The sequence below is a fragment of the Vollenhovia emeryi genome, unplaced genomic scaffold, assembly GCF_000949405.1.
Source record: "Vollenhovia emeryi isolate VEMERY1.0 unplaced genomic scaffold, V.emery_V1.0 DF939146.1, whole genome shotgun sequence".
Lineage (NCBI taxonomy): Eukaryota > Metazoa > Arthropoda > Insecta > Hymenoptera > Formicidae > Vollenhovia > Vollenhovia emeryi.
This window is the reverse complement of record NW_011967220.1, coordinates 2143851-2161034: the sequence shown is the minus strand read 5'-3', so window position 1 is coordinate 2161034 and position 17184 is coordinate 2143851. Positions and strand designations below refer to the sequence as shown.

Genomic DNA, 17184 nt, shown 5'->3' with positions numbered 1-17184 from the left:
CGACAGAGAAAAGTAGCCGCGGAACGGGTTACGTATGCGTGTCGTTGTACATTATGCAAACCGGACAGACGATTGCAAGGTCTTGTTAGAAATGACGCGCAGATCGTTACAATTATTTACAGGCGGCTTACATGCTAAGTATGCAGTCGTAAAATCTATAGTGTAGAATATCTGAATTGTAAATAAAAGTATATATAGATTTATATATATAATATATATAAATAGTATCTCTTTCGTCTCTTTTTCTCTTCATTGCCTAAACGTGTATATAACGTGTCGTGTAAAAGTAAATAAAACTACACGGTTTTGGGTTTTGTACGATCATCGATCAACGTTGTTGCGGGGTTTTATTGCGATCGCGACGGAAAGGAGCGGAGATACATCGGGACAGAGATAGGTATTCCCTTGTGCGTTTCACAGAGCTCGTCTTTTTCGACTTTTTTTTTAAACACTTTAGTTAGTAGTCTCTAAAATTCCGACTTTCCGTCGCGATATCGAATAACCCAGCAAATGGACGGACACTTTTCGATGATCTTTAGATAAGGATCACTTTGGAATCGCGAATAATTGCCATCGTCTTTCTCTATGCGAAAAGAGAACAACGATTCACACGGCTCAATCAGTCCTAGCAGATTCAAGAAGCTATACAAAATTTAATTGTACAGGGTCAGCATGTTAATTTACCACCCCTAATAACTTTTTGGTTTTAATTTGGGAACAAAATGTTTCAAGACAAAAGTTGTTTGGTTCCAAGGGGGACATACGATGGTGTCATTAATTTGACCTTGAATAGTTGCTTGAAGGTCGCGCGAAGGTTACCTTTAATTTTTTTAATGGCACCCCCTATTGTTTATTATACTATCTTATTCTACTAATTAATATGAATAACTTCTGATTCTGAAACATTTTTTATTTGCCTAATACTTTTTGAGATATTCACGAGAAAATTGATAACTTTTTCGATATTTAGCTTATGATATCTCGATAACTGCTTGTCGGGGGGGGGGGAGGGGAAGTAGTACAGGACTTTTTTTACTTGATTTGGTCTCAGGAATATGCTGTTGCAATAGTGCTCCAATTATTGAAAATTTTTGCGCGTTGTAACATACACAAAACTTACATTTTTCCTGTAAATTAGTTTCCAAATTTTGGAAAATGTTCTAAATTTAATATTAAATCTACAAGTCGAATTTCCTGCTGTCAATCAGATACCACGTAGAAATTGTATTCATATATTCGTTTATTGCTGATTTAATACTTATTACATTTATTTACACCACGTGTCGAAAGAATGAACTTAACGGGGTCCGCCGTTTTACTATTCCGAACTCGATCCTGCTAGGATTAATATCTGTCTTTCACGCATGTTTGACGATCAGCGTCAAGCTAATATCTCACGTGTCCTACAATAAATTGATCGAGTAGCTTATAGAAGAAAAATTTCTTTCCGCATCAAAATGCTAATGTGCCTCGATAAATTTATCGTATAACATGTACGATAGTAGTCTAATAGAAACTGACGTGGTTATCGACTATGCGAACTAATTAAGAAACGTACCTCTCGATGCATGCGAAACAGGTTCAAATGATGTACCACGCGATATACTCGCGTGGACAAATTCCTCGATTTGCGCAGTTCTATTAATTCCCCTCGCATATTGGAACACGGTAAACTTACTATGTACACATGCGGTGTACACGAGTAACGGTAATTTCGCTCTCCCTTGCATTCGTTCACGTTGTTCCGCGTTCCTTTTTGCTTCGCGTTATGGAACAACGCCGTGGATAACAACAAATGATAAACAAAATTGCAGCTCGCAATCAGTTTCTCTCATCAATGAACTACGTTTCTGAATTTTAAAAAGAAGACAGTCTAAGATACTCTCTACTTTTTTTTATAAATTCCAAATTATCCCGATTGAATTGAACTATTTAATTAGATGATACGATCGCCGTGAAATCAGAGTCATTGTGCGTCGAATATTAAGAAAACAACCGATTCGTATAACCTAATACAAAATAATTTTAATTTCTATTTCGCGGATAAAAAACTGACGCGCAACTTGCGATACTTGAGAATTTTGTTCAATTGTACATTACCGATGTTCTTGAGATACTCTTTGCTACACGAAAGTAAACATTAAAATCATTAAAATCGTGGGGACGATAGACTTTTTGAAAGACGGAAAACGGAACTTATCACATGCCCTTCACATTCCCTCTTTCGATGCTAAAGAATCTGCTTCGTTTAACAGACGTGCTAGCACTCACTACGTACAGTTTGTTTGCCACGAAACTCGATCACACATTTTCCTAAGTTCGTCGCGATTATCGATAACGGGCCGAGAGCAACAACACCCGAATCACAATCTGACCAATGTGACGGTACACGATCTAAATCGCCGAAATATAGCTGAATATCGCACTCGCTGTGTTCGCCGCGTGCAACATTCGACTAACAAAAGTATTTTATCGAGACCCCGTGTCACATTGGACAAGCGCTGATCGAAGTGCGTCTGAGAACATGGCGAGTTCGCTCACTTGACTCGATCCGCTAGCGGTTCCCGCGCGGAAGAACGTCCGATCCCGAATCTACAACCGTGCGAACCGATTCAGGACAGACTCGCGCTCGTTGTCCGCCGCGTCCGAACAACGGCGTTTCAACTTATGAGATCGCCGTTCTTACGCAGCAGCTCCAGGTGCATCTCGTACTCGCGGGCCTTGAGTCTCAGCGTGTTGATGCTGTTGGTCCGTCTGTCGATGTCCGGCAGCCCCACGCTGCCCGTGGGCGAGCTCTGCGGCGAGGTGGCCGTCGGCGGGGGCGGGGGCGGTGGCACCACCGGGGGATGCGACAGAGCGATCGCGGAGGCCGGGGGCGGGGGCGGGGGCGAAGAGACGCGCACCCCCAGCTTCGGCCGCTGCACCGCCGATATGTTCGCCAGCAGATTCTGGAAGGAGTTGTACGGCAGAGGTATGCCGGGCGACAGCATCGGTGGCGGGGCTCGATGATAGGGATGAGCGTAACTGCCGGGGAGGACCGGGCTGTGGCCCAGCGGCGGATAGCGAAAGGCGTCGAAGGGCTTCCTGTGGTGGAAGTTGACCAGGGCGAAGGGGTTCGGCAAGGTCGGCGCCACGACCGCCGACGGTGGTGGGTACGGGGTGTAGGGGTGCGCCTGCGGCCCGACCTTCTCCTGTTTACGCCACTTGGCCCGCCGGTTCTGGAACCAGACCTGAAACACATGATGGACGAGCGGTCTGATTAGGCGCCGTGTCGTTCGTGGAAGGCTCTCGGGGCCGCGCCGATAACAGCGGAGCCCGGAAGGATTCTTTTTGCGTTCTTCGGAATCCTTCGCATTACGCAACCAGTCCAATATTTCGAATAATAGTAGCGTTAGCGATCAGCTGCGTACCTGTGGGCGCGATCCCATCGCAACAAAAAGAATATTCCGTAGTTTGCTTTTCCTATTAATTCTTTTCTTTGATAGAAATTATTTAATATTGTTTAAATGCACACGGAGAGATCTCTTAAAATTTACCTTGAAAATCATGTAATCGTGTAATCGTAGGACAACGCGGCATTTCGAAAAATTGTATGAGAGTTTTTCAAATTTCACCGTACATTTTACTAGTAAAATGTATACTAACAATAAGTATAATTACTAGTAGAATGTATGATAAAATTTAAAAAAACTCATAAAATTCTTGGAAATGCCACGTTGTCCCACGATTACGTGATTTTCAGGATAAATTTTAAAATAAAATTCCGTGTAATATTTAATTGTTTTCAGTAATTAAAACTTCGCCATTTCCGCTTTTTTTGCATATTTTAATATTTGAACATTTTTACTATATAGTTTAAATAATATATTCAATGTGAATTGATACGTTTAATATAACAGCTGTTTATTGCGAGTTTTATGCTATAATGTCGATCGTTTTCATTATCGCAGCGTACAAATAATAGGGGATTTAGATGCCGTTTAAAAATTTGAAGAAACTCGTTCGTTCGATTCCGGGTCAGAAAAGTAATCGATAGGTACTTTCTTCCTTGGAAGTTGTTGTTCCGCGAGAGTTCGAATTCCGGTTACAATGACGCATCCTACTCTTTTCAGGAAGGTGGAGAGCAGCGTATCATTACCGTCGATGCTCCAAAGAAACCGAACACTGCTGCGAGGCAGAGATCTCTGCTTCGTCCGCGTTTCCCTTCCATCTCCCTCTCCTTTTCTCTCTTCTCTCTCTCTCTCCCTCTCGTCTGTCTCTACCTGAATTTTACGTTTCTCCTCGAAAATTAACAAAATATCGGCTGCCGTAAAACCGTTAGGTTAGCGATCCCTTGGCCCATTTTTCGTTTCTGGCAACTCGAAGTACTCGGAATCGGTATCGCTGCGTGTCAAAACTCGCAATGTACCTATACGCTTTTATAAACACAATATTGAGAGAATATGATTCACACGTATATGAAAACCGCATCATTAACCCTGTGCTGATACAGGAATTACCTAGTTTTTACGATTATCGATTATACGAATGGTGCGGTAAGTGGAAGCAAGTTGCAATATTCAATAATCATTTGCAAATTATTATTTTAACGTGATACGAAATGTTAGTTTCTCCTCACAGGACCTACAAATAAAAGGGGGGAAAAAATTAAATAACTTTGTTAACATTTTCTCTTATTCTTCTAAATTTTGCTAGCCTTAGTCACGAGGGACGATGAACAATGTCGTTGCTCTACTTTGTAATTTAAATGCTTTGCGAAGAAGCCGGAGTTTGATGGCGGTGTAGAACCCCGGAAGATTGAATTCCAATACTTGTAAATAGAAATTGGACAACGAATGCGAATTGTCATTCGTGATATGCGTTCCAGCGCATTCCGTCCCATTCCAACGCAAGGCTTCCTCGAAGAGACCCGGAGCCCTAATCAGTTCAGCGGAAGTCCGCTCCTCCTCGTTCCTTCGTCAATCCGCGTCCCTCTTCTCTTTTCCCTTTTTCCACCGCTTTTTCATGCCTCCACCGTCCTATCTCTGGTTGTTGGGTCGATTTTATGCCGTGCGCGTCCCGAGTGAACGCAAATAACGTATCGCCGATTTCGTTTTAATATCGGGTCGCGCAAGAATAAGAAAAAGAAAGGGGCCCGAGAGGAGACGCGTCTCGTGACTGATCGCAATGAGGCGAGCGACTTAGGACAACAACAATTCAACTTATCCAATCTTTCCGCGCGCGAGCACCTGCTGCGATTCCGGATTTTTGTATCATTGCGTTTCCGCGGTAAAGAACGGCCGCGGATTCCAAGCGCGGCTCGTTACGTCGATTGTTCGAGTAGAACTTTTCGAGAAGCAGCCATCTATCCTGAAAGCTATCCGGGATCTTTTATCGTTTCCGGTGAGAGAGATGTTTCATGTTACCGCTTCAGAAGCGCGACTCTCGAGGTATTACCAGCGAGAATTCTCCTCGAGGTAATCGTGCGAACGGTTCTCGGTCTTCCTGCAAAGTTTCCTCGCTCTCTAAACTGTCACTTCTCAACTTCTGGATTGAATTTCAATTCGCCGTGTTTCTCGCACGAACTCATTCTTCTAAGACTATCCGATACATTTTTGTTGCATTACCTATTCGTCTTTTGACTATTTCGTTATTTTTACAATTTTCGTCAATTTATTCCATTGGATAAAGTCCGGGACAATAAAAACTGAAATTCACCATGGTTTTTTCCACCTCCTGAATTTTTCCAGCCAACCCTGCTTCTGACACTGTCAATCATTCTAAAGACCACGCGATATATCAAATAAATGTCGCCATTGTTAGATCGTTTTTTTCGCCAAACAAACAATTTGTGCACCGATTGTTTTCTCCACACTTTTATACTTTACTTTCATGTTTGCCATCATTTTCGCGATCCTCCGACTTCATACTTTCACGCCGAAGAATCAAGTGACGCGTTGAAGGAACGCGGACGGCGACGCTAAAAAATGACGTCTCTTCGTCGGCCATTAGGTCGCGTAATAAACGAGACCTTACACGGCTCCGCTTGTCTTTCCCACGTACGTGGAGAGATTCGCCCCGTTTTCCGTCCGAATAGAACGACCGCGCGTTCCACATTGCCGCGGCTCCGGCTCTCGGCAGCATCACGGATTTGGGAATCAAAAGTACCGCCGGGTGATGTAGACACTCCCAATACGGTTCGTCACGGTGCGGCCTCGTCATCGCGTGGACGAGGATAGACGGTATGCCCGGATGACTTGGCGATTTGACGATCGGCCTCGATCATCGGTTCACCGACGACGGCGCGGCGGCGACTGCGAACGCGTTCCACACTAGGTCCATGGATCCTATCCCCCCTGATAGCTCTCTATTGAGAAAATTATTTCGATCGGTTTGCTCGGTCCGAGATTCGATCCGATCCGAGATCGCCCGCGCGACCGCTTCCCGCGTTAGAGAACAGGCGCTATGAAATGATAGGATTATTTGAGACATTGTGATTTTAACTGTGATTGAAGAACAGGTTTCAAGCAGTCTTGTCAAGTTTTACATTCGCACATTATTGACGTCGTTAATTGCCGCGTGTTTAGTTCGACTCACTTAGGTTCATTTCTTCCCTATGTTTTACTTAATAACTTACGTAATCTTATAATTGCGTATGTTGTTGATTTGCAGTATCGTTTGACAATTTTTAATCATCACTGGTGACTATACAAGCAAACTCTCTCTTCGTCGTGTACTAGATTGGTTTAGATCTCAATTCCCCAATTGGAGCACCCTTCTTGTAGGATTCATTTTTATTTTATATTATTTTAACTTATTTTATATCACTCTTTAAGAGTTGTCGCTACATATATAATTACATTATATTTAATTAGAACCCGTGCGTGCGTGTGATTAGATTTTGAGGATGCAGACATCGTGTACTTGCAACAATATCATTTAAATCAATCATTCTGCCAAGGGGCGAATCTACGAGCGTTTAAAGCGCGAGATTTACGATTGCGCAATAATCGATTATAATCCCCATATTTATATTTCGATTTTTCTTCGAGAAGGAGGCATTCGGGCCGAATGTTGCGCGTTCCGCGCGTATCGTCCGCCCGCCTCGGAGTCTCGCCTAGACATACGGGAGGATTAGAGACTCCTGGCATCGTTAGGGTAGAGGAAGGGGGGTCGCGGGTGCCAGGACCCCCCACAGCGAACAGGATTGCCCCCAGCAGGGCGCTAAACATCTCCGACTCTCCGCTTTTAAAACAAAACGCAACCACATCGCCGCCGGAACCTACTCGTTTCGTGCTTAATCGTGCCGCATTAATTACACGAACGCCGAGTACGCACGTTTCTTCTTGCTTCTCCGCTTCTCAATCCTTTCCCCTCTCGTTCGCTCTTTCGCCGACGAGGGAGATTTCGCCGCGCGTTCGACACATGTACGGATACTCTCTCGGCGCTGAATCGTTCTTTGAACCCTTTCAGACCACTTACAAACGCGTTTCTATTGAAGAACTCGGCAGAAAACAATCTTGAGACATGATACGATTTAATGAATAGATCATGCGAGTTAATTTTATACTGGTTATGTCATATACTTGTTATCCCGACTTGATTAAGGAAAACAGATGCGGTTTGGTTGAGACATCCTGAGTTTTGATTTTCAGTTAACAATTGAGGAAAGAGTATATCGACCGATCTCTTTCACAACGTCGTGTCTCGATTTTACGCAATTTTTGATTTCTCTGCTCAAACGTTCGTTCTCGACCAAAATAAGTATTTAAGCAGAAAAATTGGAAATTGCGGATATTTTATTAACAATACTATAATATTTTCTGGAAGATTTGAGGAAAAGAAACGATTATTTATGTGAAAAACTTGATTCAAAATCCAAGAATATTTTTGAAAATAATTAAAACACTGTTCTTTATTACGGTGTAATAAGATTGAATCACGACATTTTTCCTGGAAATTTAATTAATTTTGTTATTGATTCGTTGAAATCGTATATTATATCTTATTTCTCTTATTGTTAAGTAAAAATCTGGGAGTAATTATAAATTAATGTAAGTTTTATAATCAAAATGAATATAAATTTCATTCCTTAAATTATAGATTTAATAATTTTTAAGTGAAAAATGAGATAACCAAACAATTTATTTAAATCAAGATTCAATATTTTTTTCCAAAATATTCGTTCAATCGAATAGATTAATCATTATTTTATGCGACGCTAACGAGATGCAAATAGCCAAAATAATGTGATATGCAGGGTTGGAAGTTACTTTATAAAAGTATCTAGTTACAGTTACAAGTTATCAATTCTGAAAAGTAACGCGTTACAGTTACAGTTATTCAAAAAGCAACGAAACTTTGCAGTAACTTCCTTGCAATGAAAATAAAAATATTAAATCTGCATTTTTTAATTGTAAAGCATCGATAAAGGCGTTTATGTTCAAATGCAAGGCTTAATGCGATCTGTGGAGGTTTAAAAAAATATATAAAGTAACTATTAATGTAACTGAGTTAAGTTACAAATGGAGAGAAAGTAACGAACTTGGTAACGAAGTTAAGTTAGAATTGTCAAAAAGAGGTAACTGTAATTGTAACTGCGTTACAAGTAACGAGTTACTTCCCAACCCTGGCGATATGTAAGGAATAGAATATTGAACGTATATTTCTAGTAACGTTACATATTTTACACCATATACACACACACATACACACACACATACACACAAAAGCAAGGCTAGTTCGTAAACACACCAACCTTGATTGTTTTTCACGCGTGACGTCGCGCCTCGATTGTATACACAAGGTTACCGCTGTATCATTAGTGTTCCAAACTTCGAGCCGGTAGGCAGTAGCGAAAGCTGCTCCGTGTGCGATTACGTTATCATCTTCCGAGATGCAATCGCGACGAGTACCGTGGAGAAAACACGATTTCTTATGCGCTTGTCAGTGACAAAGTATAATAATATTCGCGCGATTCCACGAACAAATTTCCTACAATTTGTAATGGTTTGTGAGCGATGATCGCGTTCCAATTTAAAACGCGAAAAATCCAAAATTCGGTGCGAAATATAGTCGATTTTAAGTACCATTTTGAAGACGCAACGGAACGGCCTTTTGTAATTTCCATTGCCCATCGCTTCTTGAGTTACATTTCAACAATTAACCGCGATTGAACGATTTCGAGGAGACGGACCTTAGCGAAGCACTTCGCGCGAATTATTCATTTAAGGTACGAACGTAAACTGGTACTGTGTTTGCGTTTTCAACTATCCAGCGAGATTTCAGCGTAATTCGTCTGTAATTTTCGGGAGAGAGAGAGAGAGAGTGGAGTAATACACGTATAGCCAGATCACGCATTACCCAATAGAGAAAGCCGTGATACGTTTTTCATTTATTAATAATTGGATTGAAATACCGGGACCGGTAATCACAGTCGGATCTTATATTCAACACCGTCTTGAATTTATCTAAAGATACTGGATGGAACATTTCATTGGCTATGGAGTATCTAAAGATGATCTTAAGACGGTCTTGAATATAAGATCTGACTAGCCGGGGAAGAATATTTATATCTAATCATATCTGAGTATATCAACTAAAATCTTTTAAATATTTGTACGTATTTGTGTGCTATCAAACGATATCTAACTCACGTTTATGTTGTATACGATTGGCTAGGGACAAAATTCATATCTGCTTATATCTGAGATAGATATACTCAGATACGATTAGATACGTACATTTTTCCCGGGTATGAATACCGGGCTAGAAATATTTAACGTTTTACATGAATTTGCTAATGTAAAGCGTTAAATATTTCGAGAGACGACTGGGTTGCTACTTCAGTATTTGCGGCGTACGACGCGCGGCTATTGTTTGTATCCGCGCAAACAACAATACAGCCGTGAACGTGTAAGTCCGCGTTATCATTCACACGCAGGAGAGCGGACGGGTAACAACGCGAGCCGCACTTCGCGTTTCGTCGCATTGTCCCTCGAAATAAAAATTCGATTGTGACGGAGGCAGATATTTTGCATAGTGTTGAAATGTCACTCAAGAAGCGATGGACAATGGAAGTTGCAAGAGACCGCGGTCGTTGCGATATTTACGAGCGGCTGCGTCTTCAATGATATTTGAAATCGAATATGTTTCACATCGAATTTTGGATTTTTCGCGTTTTGCATTTGAAAGCGATGTATTCATTGTCATTTTCGAATTAAGTGTGCAATGTCGTTGGCTCGAACAATTCAAGTAAGGGAAAATCGCAATTCATGAAATGAATATTTCGGATAGTGCGCGTTGCGTGTGGGATTGCCTTACAAAGTATCGCGTAATTAATCGCATAATTAATTTCGCGAGAGTGTATTGCGTTTATGTGTATGTGCGCGCGCGCGTGTGTGTGTGCAACGACGAATTTAAGAGGAGGAAGCCTGAGAGGCATCGGGCCCAGTGGCGGAGCAACGGTGGTGAGTGATTCATTTTTTTATGTATTATTTGTTTTTCGGGAATTGTATCATTATTTTTTTACTGGGCGTCTACGTGAAAACGATGATTAAAACATTCGGCACATGCAATAATTACTTTTAAAATATTAATTATTTTGATCGTTGTTATAATTGGACTTTAATTGTATTTTACTGATGAACGTTATTACAACGCCGCTGCTACGCTTCGTATCGGAGAGTATCTAAATTATCTTTCCTTTCAATACGAGGCAAAATGGACCTGCGAAAATATATCATGTATCCCATTATGTAGACAAGATATAACGTATAATGAAAAATTCAAATTAGAAACGCGAAAGCGTGTTAAATAAACGTTGCATTTCACATAGGAATTGAGTAGGCTATAAAATTCTTCAAAATGAATAGACTAAAAGAAATTAATACACAATATATTGATAAAGTAATGCATATCGAACGAGTAGAGTAAGCTGTATAAGAAATGCTCAGGGTTGGGTGAGTTACCTGTTTTTTTTATTAAGTTAAATTAAAGTTAACAGCTTTGAAAATTTAACTTAATGAAACATAATGAAATTAACAACATCAATGATTTTTATTGACCGTATCTTGTTAATTACTGCTGGCGACTTTTAATTAGAAGCAAAGTTATAATAAAAATAATAAAAATAAATTCAAAAGTTAAAAGTTAAATTTGTTTTATTTTTACGTAAAATCTCAGAGACTTGTGATCACGTAGCATTGAATTTCGCGACTAGCGAATTTGGACAATCACTACACGGAATATGGTTTATTTCATATATGTACAAACAGTTTCACGTGAATTCGAGAATGAAAACGCTGAAGATCTATAGTACACGTATACAGTAGATTTTAGAGCTGACAGTGAATTTTGAAACACAGAGACTATCAATGTAGGCAGACACCAGCATCTCGCGACGTCTTTGTTTATGGCCCCGGTGTTTCTTTTTCTAGTTAATTGTTAACCAGAGGTTTAGTCGACTCTCTGTCTCTTCTCAGGTAATTACATGGAGAAAGGTACAGAGTCGACTAACATCCGGTTAATTGTTAACCACAGGTTAGTCGACTCTCTATCTTGCTTTATATTATTATCTAAAAAGAAACAGAGAATTGATTAACCTCTGGTTAACAGTTAACAAGAAAATGAAAAATCGGGCCTAAGAGAGAGGTAAATTAAAAGTTAAAAGTTACCGATTAAATGTAACTAAATTCAGGTAAAAGTTAACAGTCTATAATGTAACTATTTGTATCTTTTTAACTAGACACTACCCAACCCTAGAAATGATAAATAAAAATTGATTTTGCTTCAACACAAATTATTTTCAAATGAAGTTATACGATCTTGTACGTTCTTTTTGCCACTCTACTCGTTTGATATCAAGTTGAAGTATCTCCCACGTCCCAATGAATAAATGTATTAAAATAGATTGACATACGGAACACGTATACCGTTTCCAAAGTTTTCAACAATTTCGAGGGAAGGGGAGAAAGGGCTGACGGAGGAAGAGGTTCAAAGATAAAAAAGCTCACAAGTTCGCTCGAATATAAACATACACGTCGAGCGGGTTTATTCCCTTCGTTTGTGCCGGCCGCCGAATTTGCCGCAAAATCGGTTCGCAGAAATGCGACGTCTCGCGTGTACATCCTCAAAAGACAGATGTCGAGCGAAACGCGTGATATTTTTATCCGCAATTCCAGTTTCGCTTGTGCAAGAATTTCCTCGCTCGCAGCAGAAGTTTGCGACTTGTCGATTATCTCGTCACACTCGGGGAGATCGTAAAAATAATTAATAGCCGACGTTGCAACAACTGATAATCACTTTGCCTAATAGCAATCTGTTATTCATGCGAGCGACAGGTTTCGTCGGCAAACGAACGGGTATAGGCATGATTCATTATTCATCGAGCACCAAACGCGTACTCTCGATTGATAGTCGTTACGAAAATCGGCAATTGATTTGATTGAAAATTAACGTTCCTTGGATGGCCGTCGCAGAAATATTTATGCAAACGAATTTAACTTTCAAGTGCACGCGGAAACATTTTTTTTCTCCTGGCGGGGACGCTCGATTCGCGATCGTCAAGCAAATTTTATATTGATTTAACAAGCCTGTTTAAGAGGCTGATAAAACGCGGCGCGACGCGTTTCTATTTCTGGTGAATCCGCAAACGCGATTAAGTTAGCGGTGATCCGCAATTATCCGGTCAGATATTATTCTTTAATCTAATTTATTCTTTTGTGTAATCAAAATATATGTCGACTTTTACGCGTAGTAGATATTTTAGTATATCTTCCAAGATCATTTCTGCTTCGCGTTTGCATAAAACTGACGTTAAATATGAATAAATTCCCTGAAATTCTTCTCTCTCTCTCTCCTCGTCGGTTTTGATCTAATTTCTCTTGGTTCTGATTTAATTTCGCAATTTCTCAATTTACGCAGTTTGTATTTACGCACTTTCTATTGCTTATTTTCACTTAATATTATGATACATTTTATGCGCCCTTATAAACGCGAATCGATGTCTTTAAAGTCCCTGCGATAAGGTTATTTTATCCTCAAACGATACCGCGTGTTTCATGAATTATTAATGGCCGCCAATGATAGGTCATGTATCCTAATTTTTGTGCGTTGATGTGTACGGGCGAAGTTTCGGGCGTCGAAAAAAAATCGCACCTCATTCTCCACGACGCGCGACGATGTATTTGTCATGCATATTAATGACGGCTGATGGACAAGCGGCGACTGAATTGCCCGACAACCTAATTTTCGCGCGTTAGGACGAGCGGAGAGAAATTTGTGACGTTCACTTAAGTCGTTTCTCACACAATGTATAAATGGGTTTATAATATCTGTCAATAGATTATTAGACAAATTTACCGGTTTTATTATTTATCTCTAACGGTATTTTTAACGAAAATATGGAGAAATTTAAGTACACAATTATTTAATATCAGTTGAAATTTATGGAAAGAAAGAGAGAGAGAGAGAGAGAGAGAAAGAGAAACAAAGTACGATTTTGTCATGTTAAAACTTTACGCGGAAGTGCTTTTAAGAAAGTCGAATTTGAGACGCAAAACAAGAAATATTTAATACTGCAATTTACAAAACTATTCGATACATACAGCTTATCTATCGGATTTGTGTTCTTTGAGAGGCAGCTGCGCGCGAAAGGGTTAAGGACACGCCGCGATTGAATAAGTGCGCTTTCCCCGAAACGTTTTCGTAAACCAACACGCATAATTCGCAGTCCGTTACGGCCGCGAGGGCAATTGACACCTATCGCGATTGAAAAGGGAGCGGAGCTTCGTGGAGTCGGTCATCTCGCTGCGGTCGAGCCAGAAGAACGGCGCAAGGTCTCTCTCTCTCTCTCTCTCTCTCTTCGTGCAGGTTCAGGGATTCCTGAAAATTATTAACGGCACCGCGCGGAGTTACGGCAGGCGTGTCATTCCTCGGGTGGAACCAGTGGTTCTCATCGCGTGCGCGTCGTCGCGCGTAATTCCCGGCCGTCAGTAAATCGGCGATTTGCGGTGGACGGTGACGGATTTGCAAGTATAATGAAAAGTGCCGGGTTAACGTTAAAGCGCCGTGCCGTCGCGATGCGGGAGAAAATAACGAGAAGATCGCATAGGGGCGAGCATGAGCGCCCGGAGCCAGCAAGGGATGGGGAGTGAAAGGACGGAGCGAGAGGAAAATACGCGTGGGTTAAAAGGGGAGGAGAGGGGGGGGGGAGGAGAAAAAAGAGTAAGTACCGGGAATAAATTAAACTAATTGAGTAAATTAGCCAGCTGTTCACGCAACGATGGTATACGGACACGCTCTCCTCGGTAAGAAGTCACCGTCGTCACGCAGAAAACTTGTATCCGTGCGCCCTTTTGAATAAATGAGTGTAGCGCAGGTCGAACGTTTAAACCCGCGGAAATTAGGAAGTTCGAATGCGCATAAATCAAAATCGATATTAACGATCTGACGAGTATCCTACGGTATCTGAGCCACAAATTACATTGAAATAATTTATGGTAAATTAGTGCATTTTACTAAACTAGAATTTATTTCCGGATGATATTTCGTCTAGAGCGAGCCCGTGTGCAATTTCGGCGTACAAGTTTTGAGACATCACTCGACATGAAATGATACCATTATACGATCAATTCGTTAAGAAAAGACTCGAAGTTCGTATTAAGTTTTCTAGTTATTTTGCAAGGTCAGTGGTTTCTCGACCATACCTGGCATTTTTAATAATACAGAAAATTTGTTGCGAAAAATATTACCTTAGCCAGGATTTCAACCTGGACGTTGTTAATTATCGCTGGCGACATTGAAGGATTCTTATTAGTTGATTATTTTACAATGTTACGCCATAAAGCATTTAGGCGCATAAAACATTGTATAATAATACAAAGTTATTTATATCTTGATTGTGTTCCGTGCCATACTTGTTGCAATATTTCATCTTTTTTGCGACTCCCCAGTTTCACGTAATCATAAATATATGTATGCGAAAGAGATGAAACATAATGTCTCGATCGTCGAACGACGGCATTAATCAGGTATAATAAAAATGGATAGGAACTGAGCAATACTTTAATGTTTGGTATTTAAATATTCAAATGTATTCAAATCGTGCGATTACCGTTCAACAAAAGAATGAACATTATTGAAATTTAATGACGGATATGATATGCGTCTTTTAGCGCTGATTAATCGCGGATGTCTTTAATGATCGATTTATGATATTATTCAAATACAATAAATGTTACAAGAAGATAATCTCTTATTCGGTACAAAATTATACTACGAACTATAGTTTCTTTAGTGCTTTAATAACATTGTTGTTATCGAACTCTTCTTTATTACAAATTGCGTAATAACTAATTAACGAATAATCATGTTGATTATAGATTAACTGACATTAATGGCCTTGGAATATAAATAATTATTATACGTTTAATCTTATGTATAATAATTTTGTTTTAATTGATCATTTAAAATATAATGATTTAGTTTCTATTTAATTTTTTTACAGTGCGGGATTTATGTAATTTCTTCAGTCTTTTTGGTTGATTATACAATAACTATTATTTTAACCTTTTAGTAGCTCGTTATATTATCGGCCTTTTCCTTTATGATTTTACAAAAGCACGAGCCTATTTAGCTATTTATAAATAATTATTTGTATGTGTACCGTTTCCTTGGTAACGTAAACATTTTAACAGATATTACGACAGATAATTTTCACAAATTTTGTAGTAACAATGAGTAAAGTAATTGTTTAAACGATCCAACAGACAGTCGCGTGTCTAATAATTTTTGCAGTAATAACGGGCGCCTTTGAAAAGGGTTGAGCAAATAATTAAAGACTCATGATTGACGATTTGTATGTTGCTCGAAGGATATCGCATTTCGCCATACGGGTAGGCAAATTACAGGTGGGGATACGTGACCGCGTGGAGAACTTAAGTAATTCTTAAGTAATTCTTCGCGCGCGCTCGCGGGCTTCGAAACTATTATCCAAACGAAATGTCAGAGGATACAGGATAATTGTCGTTGCGCAAGAGATTTTCGCCTTCGCGCCAAAGAAGACGCCTAACCGCATTATTACCGCCAATTATTGCCTCATTTTTCCAACAAACTTTGACGCACGCAGCTGCTTATTATTAAAGTTATTTCGAAGTTACGCCATGATACGCTAGTATATATATATATATACATAATTAGAGACAACTAATCAATTTTAATTCGACACGCTACTATTTTTATTCAGGCAGCATCAGAAATTTATTTGATCGTTCGCTCAATAGGTACGGTTTAATAGATCTTACATTGTTTGAACAATATTGCACTTCCATTTTATTGATATTCTAAATTCCATTTTAGTTATCCCTAAGACTCTGTAGGAAATAGATCTTTTCCGCGTTTGAAAAATTGAATTGAGAAAAGAAATTCAAAACCGTCGAGAAAAAGGGTCGCGTAATATGTTGCACATATTGGGAGCCTCGATAGTAGATCTTACGGTTTAATAACTGAATCGGAAGCGAATCTACAATGTATCTGTGCCACATTATTCGTCCATTTTTCATTTTACGCGAAATAACGTTAAAAGATTCTACTGACCTGTATCCGTGCCTCCGTCAGGCCGATCTTCATGGCGAGCTCCTCCCTAAAAACAAAAATGAAGGTAATCATTAACACAAGAAAAAGGAACCAAGGCCGCGCGTAGCCGCGGGCCTATTTGCGCGTGCGAGTTATCCGATTCTGCTATTGCGATAAACTCGAGTTAACGGAGTGTGAGCTTCAAGTCCGCTCAGATATTATTATCCAACGAGTTCTGAATAGTGCTAAGCGATAATAATAAAATTAATATTCGCCACTTAACGGTTTTCTCGTAATTATTAATATAATATACATATTTACACATATACACGTAGTATACGCACAGTAGGTGCATTATCTTCGTAACAATTTTATAGAAATTATTAATTTTTTTCGCTGGAGAACCATCTTGTTGTCTGATCATGGTCGACGGCTACAATTGCTCAACGTACACTGTACAAAAAGTATGTAAAATTACATACATAATAAGTGTAGCGATTACACTGTTAATATCGGAAATATATGTATAAATTTATATACTTTTATACTCCAAAACAATTTTTTTTTACTCTTTGTTGTGTAAACACTTGTTTATACATGATGAAGAATTACAAAAAATTGTAAAATTTA

The 17184-nt window shown here is 39.7% G+C and overlaps 1 protein-coding gene across 1 annotated transcript in view; it reads right to left on the bottom strand.

Moving 5' to 3' along the window:
• Positions 1-1222: 1222 nt before the first annotated feature.
• The window catches only part of LOC105566263 (homeobox protein aristaless-like), a 149485-nt gene continuing 133523 nt past the window's right edge, over positions 1223-17184 (bottom strand). Inside the window, exons 4-5 of the mRNA XM_012020134.1 lie at positions 16576-16621; positions 1223-3230 (exon numbers count right to left, since the gene is read on the bottom strand). Of these exons, the coding sequence (XP_011875524.1) occupies positions 2661-3230; positions 16576-16621 (616 nt within the window). The 3' untranslated portion in view covers positions 1223-2660. The remainder of the gene's footprint in view (positions 3231-16575; positions 16622-17184) is intronic.